This window comes from Botrytis fragariae (assembly GCF_013461495.1).
Source record: "Botrytis fragariae strain BVB16 chromosome Unknown tig00000223, whole genome shotgun sequence".
Lineage (NCBI taxonomy): Eukaryota > Fungi > Ascomycota > Leotiomycetes > Helotiales > Sclerotiniaceae > Botrytis > Botrytis fragariae.
The window spans coordinates 558,871-573,357 of record NW_023501001.1 but is presented as its reverse complement, the minus strand read 5'-3'; the positions used below and the strand labels follow the sequence as shown (position 1 = coordinate 573,357).

Here is a 14,487-nt window from a genome sequence, read left to right as displayed (position 1 = left end):
CGAAACAAATTGAAATAAGATAAGGAGAGAAATGAAGAGGGATGGGGGAAGTTACTAGATGAAATAAACGATGAAATCAGAGAGATCAAGGGATGGAGAGATGAAGAGACGATACCACACCTGCTTTTCTTTTGGAGGTTGCAGACACGAGTACATACAAATTTGCGTATTCTTCTGAATCAAAACAAACAAATATTCATTACCTGAAACTGTACTTTTAACTTCATATGTCTGTTCCGAGAAGTATGAAAGAGAATGTTGAGAAAGTGCAAGAAAGAAAAATGAGACAGGTCACTGGGGGAGTAGATTGAGCGAACACATAACAACCTGATGTAACGGTGAGGGAAGCTCACCGGAAGTAGCTACAGAGGTGGATGATTATAATGATGATGATTACGACAATATTGATAAGGATAACAATGAGAGAAGATTCTACCCTTTAAAGGGTATTGCTTACCTAGGTAGGTAGGTAGGTAGGTAGGTAGATACTTACAGAAGGAGATAAGATAAGTACCATGTACTAGATTGTCAAGTTGGATTGGCATGTATAAGTCTATGCATGCATCGGCATCGATGCATCTCGATGTGACTCGGTGGGAAAAGCGAAATGAGAGAGAGGATCGGGATACTTTGATGAGAAGATGAGAAGATGAGAAGGTGAAAAGGTGAAAAGACGAAAAGGAGTATTGTATTAGTACTTCGGCACTTCATCACAGAAGGGAATAAGTACCAAGTACTGAATTCAGTATATATAAGATAGATAGTTAGTTAGTTACCTATTATATTACTCATTGTAAAGAAATTGAGATTTGTAAGTCTGTAAATCTGCGAATCTATAAATCTGTAAGGTGAAAACTCACCGGGAGGAAGTGGAGTAGGGTTAAAAGAAGAGAGAAAAGGAAGAGGAGAGAGGATGAGACAATGAGAGAATGAAGAAAGATAAAAGCAGATCAAAAACACAATAGGGATTCACCGGGAGCTGGAGGCAGGAGAGGTTGGAGGGGTCACGTGGTTTGTCACACATGATAAGTACAAACATCTACGCTAGTGTCTTGGCGGGGTGCACCGCACCGGGTTAGTGGTTTTCAAGAGTATACTCGTACTCAAACTCGTATTATCTATACAGCAGGCTCATCTTCAACGTTCGCTTTCACACGCCCACACATCTATCTCTATTCAACACACACCATGAACTTTTGATATGTTTTTTCAATTTTGTGTTCATCTATCTACGGAGGTATGTATCTCAACGCTTCGATCAATCGATCAGTAGAAATCCGCCAGATCGACATGTGCCTCTTGGGCTTACTTGCTGTACTAGCTTCCACTTTGTTCACTCCTCCACTTCTCCATCGGACTGCTGTACCAACGTACTATCTCTCCGTATTTTGCAGCAAGCTGCACTATCGACTGCTCAATCCCCAATCCCAGCATGCAAAGTGCTTAGCAAGCCAGTAAACATTGCTTGAACATCAAGTTGCCTTGGCAAATATGATGATCCGAATGTTGAACTCCAAACACCTTGCTCACGTGGAAAAACAACGATGGGTGGTATTTCTTGAAAGCAAAAGAAAAAAAGAATGTTAAAAAAGAAGAAAAGGAGGGAGAAGCATCCTCCTCGCAGACAGGTGTATGCTGAGAGATTTCTTGGATACTTCTTGTGTTCCGGTACGCCAGGCTGGCAAGAAGGACCCTGATTTGAGATGCTTGTAGACTGTTTTCTCGAGCATCTCTTGAGAGATTTGGGAGAAAGATCTCCCAATGGTAGTTTGGTCGTTGCTTTGCCCCTCGACATGCGGCATATCTGTAGAGACGCTATCCCATGTGTCGTGTTTCGTATGCGTAAAGTGGAGATGGTCATTGATAACATTTCCAGGGATTTTCGACACTGGATCGAATCGCGAGGAACGAATGCTCGGTATCATCGTTTTGTATCTGGAGGATTGAGTGTTCCTCAATCTAAAACGAAGTCGGTATGATGTCATCAACAAAGTCGAAATGTAAGTCCTGTAGTGCTCCCAGAATTGTTCCTGCCTTATGAAGCTTTTGGAGAGAGTTGTCATTCTGGATGAGACTGGCTATCTTGCCGCAGCTTTTCCTGCGGATTTGGAGAATATTCATACATTAGATAAAGCACATTAAGGTACGTCAATTCCCTCCGAAGATTACATTAGTTGTTTGCAGGAGCAGATGCAGACGAATCTGCATCCACAACTCCACCTGCGCCAGCATCTGGAGAAGAATCTCCACCAGTGTGGATAGTCTGCGCTTGGGCTTGTGTTTCAATTTTAGCCGCGGGGACTTCTACCACCGGAATGGCTTGTGCGGTGGTTTCCGGGCCCTTTGATTCGGCTGCAGTCGGGACGTTTTCGTCCTGCTTTTTGCTTTCTGGGACTGGTGTTTGACTGGGTTGTTTTGATTGACTTTCTGGCTGAGAGATAGCTTGATTTGGGGTTTGAGTCGATTCGACATCCTTGACAACTTCTTCTTCGCGACTTGAATCTTCCGTGGGCTTTAGGTCGAGATTTCCTGTTCCGGGTGTTTCCTTGGGCATTGAGGCTTGAGGAGCGGGAGCGGGAGCTGTTTCTTCAACTACCATCGGTTCTGGTATTGAGGCTGAAACTGGCAAATTATTTTCTCTGTTCAGTGGAGTACCGGGGTTCACAGCTGGAGCCTGAACACGGCCCCATTCCAAAGTTGAATTGGCATTGTATTTATTGTCGGAGATAGGTGCGGAATTTGAAGAATCTTGCGCAGTGTCTCCATTTCCTGAGGCATTTGCTTTGGTAAAATCCTGCTGTCATCAAGTTAGTGATAAATTCGTATCTGAATTCCAATGATTGAAAGAACACTACTTACTCCGCGGGCTAGTGAAGAGTATGAGGCGACTGGTGAAATTTCAACTCCTATCGATCCCACCGATGGTTGGGGAGCTGAATCCTCTCCGACGTTGATGCGCTTTGAAGAACCTCGAGAATTTCCCTTCCACCAACTTCCCATGCCGACACCTCTAATCTCCCCATCACTCAAAACATGCTGTGCATCTCCATCACCTCTCATGTTGCTTTCTTCCATTTCTAGGTCCTCTCCATTTCCATGGTCCATAATTCGCTTCCCACTTCCGTTCATTTTCGTTTCCAGCCACAACTCGCGATCTCGATCAACTTCCTGGTATTCTCTATCCATGTGGTGTTTCATCGCAACATTTCCGCGCTCCATTCCATTAACTCCTTCAACCCACCTAATGTTCATGATCAAGTAACTCAAACCGTCGTGAGCACGAGTATTCTTGCCTCCCCATTCACGACTCTTGATACCATAACGGATCGTGCTGAAGTACTTGTCAAGACAGCCCAGAACAAGTACTGTGACATGGAGATCGCGATTGTTACGAACTGGCATAGGACCTCTCGCAGGAGGGCGGTCAAAAAATTCATCCGGCCCATCAGCCATCGTATCCAGTTCTGGCTCAACAGATATTCCTTCATCTGCTTGATAAAGATCCAAAAGTTTGACATCAATATCGTCGCTCCATTTTCCGCAGATCCAACCTTGATGAATTAATGCCGCAATGATGTCCGAGTCATCCGAATAGACATCAGTACCCCATAGATTTTTCCGAGCTGTGATTTGTGCTCTGCTTGGCGGCTGAAGATGAACACGGGAAATCTTGACTGTAAATGTACAATTGATCAGGTTTTCGAAATTTGCGCTGCTTCTATTCGTACCAGCAAAAGCGCGATTGTAAGGCACTTCGCCGGTAGAGTTTGAACGGTACAATGAGAGATTTGCCTGGTAATATTCGCCACCAAGATGGCAACGAGGGTGCTGCGAAGCATCATCAATGATCTCTTGTGAATGAACTCGGTATTTGGGCATATGGAGATGGCTGTTCATAGGAGGAACTTTCGGTCCTGCAGAATTGTGATTTGGTCCTGCGGAATGGTGGTGATGGTGATGGTGATGATGAGAATGTGGATTTGAGAGATGATGATGCGGAACGACAGAAATCTCTCCGTGAGGTGGAGATACATCACCATTGGTTCTTTTGACGCTTTTAAAGGGCGTCACCGATTGAGATGAAGGTGGCGGGATGTGATCCAAAGCACCGGCGACTCTGTGTTGGTGACTAAACAGGTTAGATGGATCATTAAAAGAACAGAATGTGGGAATGTGAACATACGTATGTCGATGTGCAGCATGTTTTGTACGCTTTCCTCTGCCATTGGGAGTCTGTCGTCCAGTGCTGCTATCGTCATCATTTCTATCTTCCTCCTTGAGCTTACGGCGTCTACCAAATGGACGAGGCATTGTAGAGCTACCATTTTCAATAGGCGAATTATGAGCAGAAGGGGAATCAAGATCTTCACGGCGTGAGCCCGAGAAAGGCAAACCACCAGTAGTGGATCCCGCAACAGGACTAGATAAACTCAAAGCCACTCCACTTCCAATGCCAGGAAATATTTTACCAAACTCACTCTTGATACTAGGTTCACCAGCGGGACCAGGTTGCTGTGATTGTGCACCTTGTACAGCTTGAGGGATGGGTGAGACTCGACCTCCCCTGCGGTTGTCTTGAACACTTAGAAGTCCTCTTTGGTTCTGATGTTGCTGCATCATTTGAGGGGGTGCTTCTTCGACCAATCTTCTCTGCGGGGAATCATGCTGCGGGTATTGGGGATTAGGCGGCATTGATCCAGCAAATGCGGACTGTTGAGCTTTGACTTCCGCTCGCTGTCTTGCTGCAACTTGCTGTTCCTGCTGCTGCTGCTGCTGCAGCATTCTGTCCTCAAATGTTTGCTCAAAATGAGGGCCTGGACCCGATGCTTGTTGCTGCTGAGAGTGTGGCGGATAATGAGAGACGTGAGCGTAACGGGGATCACGTTGATCATTATTAGGGACAGGTTGATAAGCAGGGTGAATACCGTACTGAGGGGCCGCGCTTCTTGGCTGGTCGTAGACATTGCCATGTGGTGCATAAGATGGTGGCGGTCGCTCATATGTCGGTGGTTCAAACCCAATTCTTTGTTGTTCATGTCCAGGACGTACCCAAGTTGCTTGTTCGCGGGCGTCTGGTTGACGGCCATAGATTTGGGGATGATTTCGTTGAGACATCTGGTGTGGGTACTCTCCGTGTATGCCAGGTCGTGCCTGTTCCTGCATGACCATAGCTTGCTCCCGCTCTGAAGCAGACCTCTCCCTCTCCCTGTGATTTAACATCATGGCGGCTGCTGCTGCTGATTCCCTCTCCGCCCTATCTCTCTCTCGCTCTCGCTCCCTTTCTCGTTCTCTGTCGATGTGCTCAAAGACCGGGTCATGTCTACTGCTGAAACCACTGGGTCTCTGGTGGATCGGCTCTCCTCTAGTTAAAGTCTCCATCCCTCGAGGGTCTTGCTCTACTCTCCTACCACCCAGTTGTGGTTCGCCATGAAACGTAGAACGATCTCCAGGGCGAGACGTTGAAGAATGATATGTCATTGGCTGGCTGTTTGGTCGTGGAGGCATGTTCATGTTGCTACCTCTCATGCCTTGCGAGTCGCGCCGATCGTCCGGATGCTGGGCGATCGGGTTCTGAGAGGGTCTGTGACCGTAATGTTGAGGAGTAGCGTGTCGATGATCAGGCGTTCCATATTGTCCAGCACCTGGTGGTGATCCTGCAGAATTCGCCCGGTGATCTCGATGTTCATACCGTGAATCGGGAGTCCGAGGACGTCCAAAAGATGTATAGTCATTTGCCGCTGAGCTGACGCGCGGTGAAGCATGCGTCGCACTCCCATACATCGGAGGGGGTGCCGATGTAGTGATTGGGGACGTGTACTGGTTTGGCATCTGTTCACGAGTAGTCGGCGCTGGGCCTCCAAGTAATGATGAAATGGACATGTTACTTCCAGCAGTGCTAGGTGGTCTATTCAAAGGCGGTGGCAACTCTCGGCTACTTGGAAATCCGACCGGGGGCCCAACAGACACTGAAGGTCCTCGAGGATGTGGTGGTCCATAACCGTGTTGGATGGGTCCTTGGTGTTGTTGTTGTTGTTGCTGTTGTTGTTGTTGTTGTTGCGGCGAAGATGGTGGAGGCATACCCCGTCCTACAGGAGTCGAATGCCCAATCGAGGAAGAGCTCGGGTGTCTTGAATGACCTCCTCCATGCAGCGGCGGTCCTTCTTGATAACGCGGTTGAAAGTATTGTCCATCAGAAGTTCTTCGTTGATGATCCGGGTATGAAGGCTGGCCACTCGGTGGATGCGACGACGGTGGGTATTGTGAAGGCTGTCCGTTTGGCGCCGGTGGAAATGTAGAACGAGCGTATGGAGAGGCCGTATTCGTATTCCGCGAGAACGGTAACTGCGGTGGTCGACCTTCCATGACGCGAGGTTTGTCTATTTGTTATGGAGGTTGAGAGCTATTCGAGTTCTGCTTGAAATGCGGAAAAGGTGGAAAAGGTGGAAGGGGGTCGAGAGAGTTCTAGGTCCGAACTAAATAAGGAAACGCACAGGGTTAGTGCCGGTAATGGTTATCTCCTCTCAAGGGGCGAAGGTGGTGAATATGCCACTTACGATCTTGAATCCGGGAGGACTGACGAGGGTATCGAACAAGAATTGACTAACAAACAATGAACCCCGCTAATCAAGTACCCGTAGTGAATTCGCAAAGACGTATTTGTTGAGATCTGCTAATTAAACGGATGAATATTGTGCCACAGATAACGGTAAAAGGGGAATGATGGCGCAGGGACCTGTCGTGGTGGAGGGTGTTCAAGAGGAGGAAGACTTTTGAGGGTATCCAAAATAAAATGAAATGAAGCCAAATACCAAACAATCCGATATCGATCGCGTTTATTAAAAGTCAGTAGTATATTCATCCAGTGGAATATCAACCATGTTAATATTGAGTGAATTATAATCGAGATTGAAAATCGGAACCGAAATCTTCCTCTCCAGTGATGATGAAGGATGTTGATTTGGAGTGGTGAAGTGAAGTTAGATTTAGAAACCCAAGATCTCGGTGTACAAGAATCTTCTTTTCCATGAAGCTTTGATGATGAAAGTCAGACTAGTTTAATCGATTTTAGTTTGAGTTTTAGTTTTAGTTTCCTTTTTTTGATCAATTAGCGTCTTACTCAATTAGTGAATAATGGAGAGAAGCAAGTCTGCAGATGCCAGGATCAACTCACTAATGATCAGTGTGAGCTAAGCTAAGCATTGACCATTCCGAAATAGAACAAGCAGGAAACCCCGGGGGGAGGGACGTTCTCACGTCTTTCTATGAATCAGTCGACGGGAATTTCCACCTTTGGCCTTTGATTTCCATGAGATTGATGCCTGCTGAGCTCCTGACACCTGTAAGCAAAAGGGAAGTTAAGAGGGGGGGGCTAGACTGGATTGAGGTTAGACTTGAGCTTAAATCCTCAAAATGGGGTAAGGAAAAAAGGGCACTAGGATTAAATCCAATGATTTGTTTTTATTGTGATTTGGAAGGTGAGATTGATTATGAGTAGGGATTTGATCGAGATTCACTATGTGTTAAAGAATTATCTATTAAAGGAGGGATCTATTAAAGAATTATCTACTATAGGAAGTATCTATTAAACCAAGTCTCTTCTATTATCCATCCATCCAGGTAACCAACCTACTTGGGTAACTTGAGAAGGATATTGATTGCATTTCCGACCTTGCCGTTTCCTACCTAGGTCCCCAGACAGCCAGGTATCCCTTCCCATATGTTTCTTGACCGCACATACCCGTCATGTTGACACACACACTAGTCCGTACATTGCCTACACTACTATCACCTACTACCACCACCTACTACCACCACCCACTACCATCACCTACGCACTTCAAAGTTACAGTGTACATCCTGTCTTCACTTGACCTCACTTGGCCACAGAAGATCTTGGACATACCTCCCTCGGTAGAACAGCTTGACGTGTCTGTAACTTCACAATACGACGTATACCAAATAAATCTTCAAGTCGTTCAAATTCACACATCTACCAAGAACCGAATCAATAATAACCAATAAATCAATAAATCAATAAATCAATACACAACCCAATCTATCCACCATCAACTAATATAATCACCAAATCAATCGCCAACCGATCGTGCCAACCAAAACCTAAATCTACTCCAACATGCAAGCCAAGTACCCGCTCGCCATTCCCTTCCAATAAAGCGCGTCATCAATACTCCCCTCATCATTATGTACATGAAACTCTGAAACACATCTCAGCAAACAACGCTGCATACATATATACCTACATACATACATACTTCATCCCTACTATACAAACACACACCACCATTCCCCCTCATTCACCCTTTCCCCTCAAAAAGGAAAAGACATCCCTACAATCCCCCTTTCTTCCCACTTTCCTTACCCGAGCAGTGAATATCTGACATTCACTACCTACTCGCTAATCCGTAGACCAGCATTGCAACTTGGTTCCTGAATATTCAATGTGTTCGCTAAGGGTCGAGTGAATGTCTGGTGTCTAGCCGCGTTCGATCTATATGCAAAGAGAGCTACTGAGGATTCCCATTCAGAGAGCTCCTCACGGGGAAGAAAGTGAATTTTCATTGTGGTGATATGATATGATACGATATGATATGATATGATGTGATATCATGTGCGAGGTGGAAGTTTGACTAAAGCTGGGAGTTGTGATTTCTACATCGTATCGAATCTAGAAAGGAACGAAAAGAAAATGGTGAATAGAAATAAATATCATCATCATTATCATTATCATCAATCTGGACTTCTTACTTACTACTACCCAAATACAATACGGACGGAAAATGTGGAATTACCGATTATGTACCGGTACCTGAACATGCCACGCTTACCCTTGCTCACTCATCCGTCCATTCCCATTAAAAAATTGAGACCATGATCACAGCTTTCCAAGGTCCCTTGAGAAACTGCTAGGGGGATGGATGCGCTCGATACAACAGATAGATACCTTATCGCTACCTTATCCACCAAAATTCAAAGACATTCAATGTGAGACCTTAATCAGCAAGCATCACAAACATATTTGGGTTTGCTTGTACGATATACAATTGCAACATTTTCTAATCTTCACCATCATACTCGACATGAATGATAGGATTATCATCCAACGGCAATGAACAGATCTTCCTCATCTACCGGTCTATCGCTTCCACTTCCCGGCTCTCCAGGATCTTCATGGGCCATGTATCGAGCTAGATTGGCGGCGATTTTTCACGGCGCAGATACGTCGGTTTTGATCGCTTTTTGGTTGTTTGGTATGCGCACAACAGATTGAGTCGCACAATGATTCTTGGGTTGACACTTGTATAGGTCTGATCAACAATGTTTTGTATGTGATTATTTTGTCGGCGGCGTTGGATCTGGTTGGTATGTTTGAGTTGCTTCCCCTTTTTGACTGGATGCGCAATCTGAACTTTCCACTTGGATGTTTGGGATCGCAAGGTGTTTTTAGTCACTAACTCTTCATATGACAGGTCCTGATATTCCGAAATCTGTCGTTTTACTCGCAGACGTTCTACCTTCTTTTGTAACTAAACTCGTCGCTCCATATTTCATTCATAAGATTCCTTACTGGATACGCATCATCGTCTTCTGCTCCTTATCCTCGGGGGGTATGCTCCTCATAGCATTAACCCCTGACGACAAATCTGTATCGACAAAACTATTTGGTGTAATACTTGCGAGTCTCAGTAGTGGCTGTGGAGAATTAAGTTTCTTGGGTCTCACGCATTACTATGGGCATTTCAGTCTGGCAGCATGGGGGAGCGGAACAGGAGGGGCAGGTTTAGCAGGAGCTGGATTGTATGTTCTTCTGACAACTATCATTGGACTATCTGTCAAGATCAGTCTTTTAGCTTCTGCTTTCTTGCCTTGTATAATGCTTCTCTCATTCTTCGTTATATTACCTCAAGGACCGTTGAGAAGAGCGTCTTTGAGGAAAGATTACAACACACTCCCTGGAGAAGATTCGCTCAATCAACCTCTCACAACTTCAGATATCGATGATCTACCACCTGATTCAGCAGCGGCTTCTTTACTTGCACCTGGTCCCGCCATCGCATCAGAAGCCTACTCATCACACTCCCCCGTCCCTCTTCTCCGGGATTGTCTCATCACAAACCGAAATCAACATTCCTTTATAATCTCCACCGCGCCTCTTCTCTTTTCTTTCCTTACATGCTCCCTCTCCTCCTCGTCTACATAGCCGAATATACCATCAATCAGGGTGTCTCTCCTACTCTGCTCTACCCTACTCCTTCCTCGGGAAATCCCTTTTCTCACTACCGCTCCTTCTATCCCACATATGGATTTATCTACCAACTCGGCGTCTTTATTTCCCGCTCCTCTACACCTTTCTACCGAATCCATAATCTCTACATCCCGTCATTCCTCCAGATTGCAAATCTTTTCCTCCTCATTTCGCAAGCGTTATGGTTCTGGATCCCAAGTGTGTACATTATCTTTGTGGTGATTTTTTGGGAGGGACTTCTCGGCGGAGCAGTGTATGTAAATACGTTTGCGGAGATTATGGAAAAGGTGGGAGAGGCAGATAGAGAATTTAGTTTGGGAGCGACGAGTGTGAGTGATAGTGGGGGAATTTGTATAGCAGGGTTTGTGGGGATGGTTTTGGAGGTTGGTTTGTGTGAGTGGCAGGTTGAGAGGGGGAGGGGGTGGTGTAGGATGACTTAGTGGGGAAAGGGGATATGGTGAGGGCGGGGAGGATTAAATGATGAGAGAATGTAGAAGTGAAGGATGGAGAGAACTAAATGATGAGGGGGTCACCGGGGGTCACCGGCGTTAGGGATTTTTTCGTTTTATATCATGCATGCATACATAGATAGATACCTTTCAATTTGAGATTTTGTCACTTGTCCAATCATTGTTTTATAGATTCATCTTGATCTCTATCTTGTTACTTTACTCTTGCAAACACCTTGTATTTAACCCAATAGAGGTATAGTATTCACTCACTTGCTTGCTTTCCTGACATTAAGCTCGTGCTCGGTTGGTTATGAGGATTCACCACCCTCATCTCCTCGGTATTCTATGATTGCCTTGCTGGTTTTCTCTTTCTGATTTCCTCTTTGATTCTTGGGTTTGATATTCGGGTTTGATACCCTGATTTGATACTCTGGCTTGATACGTAGAAATTTAAATCATCCCGATGATTTGCAAGCGAAGCCATGTATCTATGGATGGATGAATGATCGATGTATGGGTGCAGGAGTTGGTGAGTTAGTGATTTAGTGATTTACTGGGGTGATATGGTGGTGACGATGGTGATGATGTACTGGTGGTGTGTTTTGAAAAGAGAAAAGAACTCTTGAATTGAGGTTTAGATTTGGAGTAGGTGTCAATATTGTCGTTTTAATGTACAGAGAGGCTAGTTTCCAAACTTGCGCCGCAAACTTGTAGATACAGAATGCTTATCACATGAATCAACAACCAATCGCTACCAATATTTGGGGTCTCAACTGTGATCTTCTTCATTGATGTCAAAACATTAGAGTTGTTCGCTAGAAGAAGCGTAGCTATCTATCTATACACAAGCACAATCATACAACACAACCCTCAAAACCAAACAAAACATGGAGATAGATTCCTCTTCAATCTCAATTACTAAGAATCCAACTGTTAGCAAAGGCTTAGATGTGACCAAAACTCCAATCCTACATGCTATCTATCCACCTCGAGTTACGCTCCCCAGATACATCTTCCCAGCCCAATGTTAGTTCTCCAATCAAATCGCCAATCGAAGTATAGTAAAAAAGGAGGATGAGGTAAGATTCATGAAAAAGACTCCAAGGTGTGATGTGAGAAACTAATAATAGTTTCCCCATCCCTGTGCCTCAGCCTTTAGATCTACAGCCCCAGCCATTCTAGTACATGGCACCTTTCAAAAAAGTCGATAAGCAAGTGTGATGTGTAACATCCAGATCGATTGCATCCGTGTGTGCGGTGCGGGCGGCGCTGCTTGGACAGATGCGATGAAACGACTATGTTTGATAAATAAAAGGGTAGGTGAGGTAACATAAAGGTAATTGATAATTGTCATCCTATATTTTTACTTTCATTCTCCTTTTTTCTTGGTCGTGCTTGTATCCTTTCCTTCTCTCTCGGTCTTACTTTTTCTCTCTGTTATTTGTTCGTCGCATTCGAGAATTATCAAACCCCTTACATATTACGATATTCAAAATGCGTTCAACGTTTCTGCTTCTCGCAAGCGCAATTACATGTATGCGATCAGCATGTGAAGCTGCGTATGTACCAGGAGCAGCTTTCGATCGATTCTTTACTATCTGGCTCGAAAATCAAGTGCGTTCTCATCCTCTTCTCCCATCTCCCCTTTATATCTCTCAAACCCCTAACCTCATTCTAGGACGATTCAAAAGTGGAAGCCAATGCCGATATCCTCAATTTCACCGCACAAGGCATTCTCCTTGAAAATTACTACGGACTAACTCATCCTTCTCAACCAAACTATATCGCATCAGTCGGTGGCGACTTTTTCGGTCTCAATCATGATGAATTTGTACGCATACCGCATAATGTGACGACGGTGGTGGATCTTTTCGAAGACGCGGGAATCACTTGGAAGGGGTATTTTGAGGGACTGCCAGGACCGGGATATATGGGAGAAGGAAGTACTGCGCAGGATGGGAAGGGATGGGATTATGTTAGGAAACATAAGTGAGTTTAAACCCCGAATTGCTTTCAATTAAATAGTCTGCCTCCACGGCAGTGGCCCTCGGAGAGCCAGCGGAGCGTCATTCTCTTTAGGGAAATGATCAAAAAGCCAATGCTAATATGAATAAATAGTCCTTTTGTAAGTTACGATAGTATAAACACAAACGGTTCACGACTTCAAAACCTCCTCTCCCTAGACGATTTTTCCACGACCGTTAAAAGGGATCCAGCGTCCTTACCACAATATGCACATATATCCCCAACATGTTGAATGATGGACATAATACCTCTCTAGCATATGGAGCCAATTGGACGCGATCATTTCTTACTCCTCTTCTTCAAAACGAAGCATTTATGAATAATACTCTCATTCTCCTTACTTACGACGAATCAGAGACCTATTCCAAACCAAATCGAATCTACTCCGTGCTTTTAGGGGGTGCTGTGCCAGCAGATAAAAAAGGAACTGTTGATACCACAATTTATTCGCATTACAGTATCCTTTCCACCTTACAAAACAATTGGGGTCTTCCTAATTTGGGTCGCTACGATGTTGGTGCTAATGTCTTTGATCTCTGCGCTTCGAAAACAAATTACACAAACATAAACCTCAATATGACGGTTCTCAACAACTCTTTATCATACCCTGGATTCTTAAACAACGATCCAGCAAAATGGGCACCAGTCCCTGTTCCAAATCTCCAATTAATAGGCGCAGGCGAAAAGGGTGTAGATGATTACACACATGCCGAATGGGTTAGTGCTAAATCAGAAAATACACCCTATGATGGAAGCGGAGAATTCTTCGACGGCGGAAACGGAGTAGCTGATGAGCGAAAACCGGTATATGCAACGCAAGGAGCGAATGTGATTGCTACAGCCACAGTAGCACAACCATATAGCGCGACTGCGACGCCTACGAGTGCTAGTACAAGTATGAGTAGTGCGAGTGCGTCGGCGAGCGCGACAAAGGGGAATGGAGCGGAGAGGAGTAGAAGTGTGGGGACGGGGTGTGGGAAGGAGGTACTGGGATTGTGGGTTGCGTTGGTTTTTGCGATTGTGATTTTGTAAATTTGATTTTGGTTTGATGGGGTTGCTAGAGGGTTCATGGTCTGGGGTGGGTATGTATTTTAGAGGAGTTTTCGGTTGTATATCTAGGGATGGGTTATGATGGGTAGATACCAATGGGAATGGAATTTAAGGCTCGTTTTCAGAACTTGGTCGGGAAATTTCGGTCTTTGAACCTTGGTGATTCTTTTCCCTCATTGTCGAAGTGTGTGATATGTTGCAGGACCGAACTGATTCGTGTCTTGTCTCGTTTTGTTTTGTGGTCCTGTGGTTCTTGTTGCTAGCGCAACCATCTTCCTCTTGGGGCGAGTTCCTCGAAGATTACAAGATCCGAGGTCCTGTACGTCTTCCTCTCAGGGGTCATCGCACTTGTCGAGTATCGCTTCTCGACACAGGATGGAGAGATACATCCTGGGAGTACATCCTGGGAGTCAGCATCTCAACTGTTTCGATCTTGGCGCTGCTCGGTCGGTACTCTTTCTCTCGTTTGGATTCTCGAGCTTGTTATTAGTGGGTGCGTGCTTTTCTTTTGCATGGTGGGGTGCTTGTTGGCTTGTTGGCTTGTGGGATTCGTGTGTTCTTTTGGGGTGGGGTGGGGTGGGGTAGGGATGTTGTATATGTGCTTGGGTAGGTGATTCTGGAGTCTACTTTTTGATGATTTGATTGTTTGGTGTTTGGTGTTTGCGGTTGCGGTTGCGGTTAGTGCTGTGTGTACGT

At 45.1% G+C, this 14,487-nt stretch overlaps 3 protein-coding genes across 3 annotated transcripts; 2 read left to right on the top strand and 1 right to left on the bottom strand.

Moving 5' to 3' along the window:
- Window positions 1-2,170: 2,170 nt before the first annotated feature.
- On the bottom strand, window positions 2,171-6,363 carry Bfra_010920 (putative histone deacetylation protein rxt3 protein; the record flags this gene model as incomplete). The annotated part of the gene is made up of 3 exons (XM_037341249.1): window positions 2,171-2,797; window positions 2,860-4,129; window positions 4,184-6,363. 3 exons carry the CDS (start codon window positions 6,361-6,363, stop codon window positions 2,171-2,173), a joined length of 4,077 nt encoding a protein of 1,358 aa, XP_037188668.1.
- A 2,764-nt stretch (window positions 6,364-9,127) lies between these two features.
- On the top strand, window positions 9,128-10,704 carry Bfra_010919 (putative golgi integral membrane protein; the record flags this gene model as incomplete). The annotated part of the gene is made up of 4 exons (XM_037341248.1): window positions 9,128-9,269; window positions 9,325-9,381; window positions 9,489-10,102; window positions 10,240-10,704. The coding sequence occupies 4 exons, from the start codon at window positions 9,128-9,130 to the stop codon at window positions 10,702-10,704; spliced, it is 1,278 nt and encodes a 425-aa protein (XP_037188667.1).
- A 1,506-nt stretch (window positions 10,705-12,210) lies between these two features.
- On the top strand, window positions 12,211-13,773 carry Bfra_010918 (putative acid phosphatase-like protein; the record flags this gene model as incomplete). The annotated part of the gene is made up of 4 exons (XM_037341247.1): window positions 12,211-12,330; window positions 12,395-12,705; window positions 12,835-12,841; window positions 12,925-13,773. 4 exons carry the CDS (start codon window positions 12,211-12,213, stop codon window positions 13,771-13,773), a joined length of 1,287 nt encoding a protein of 428 aa, XP_037188666.1.
- Window positions 13,774-14,487: the final 714 nt, after the last annotated feature.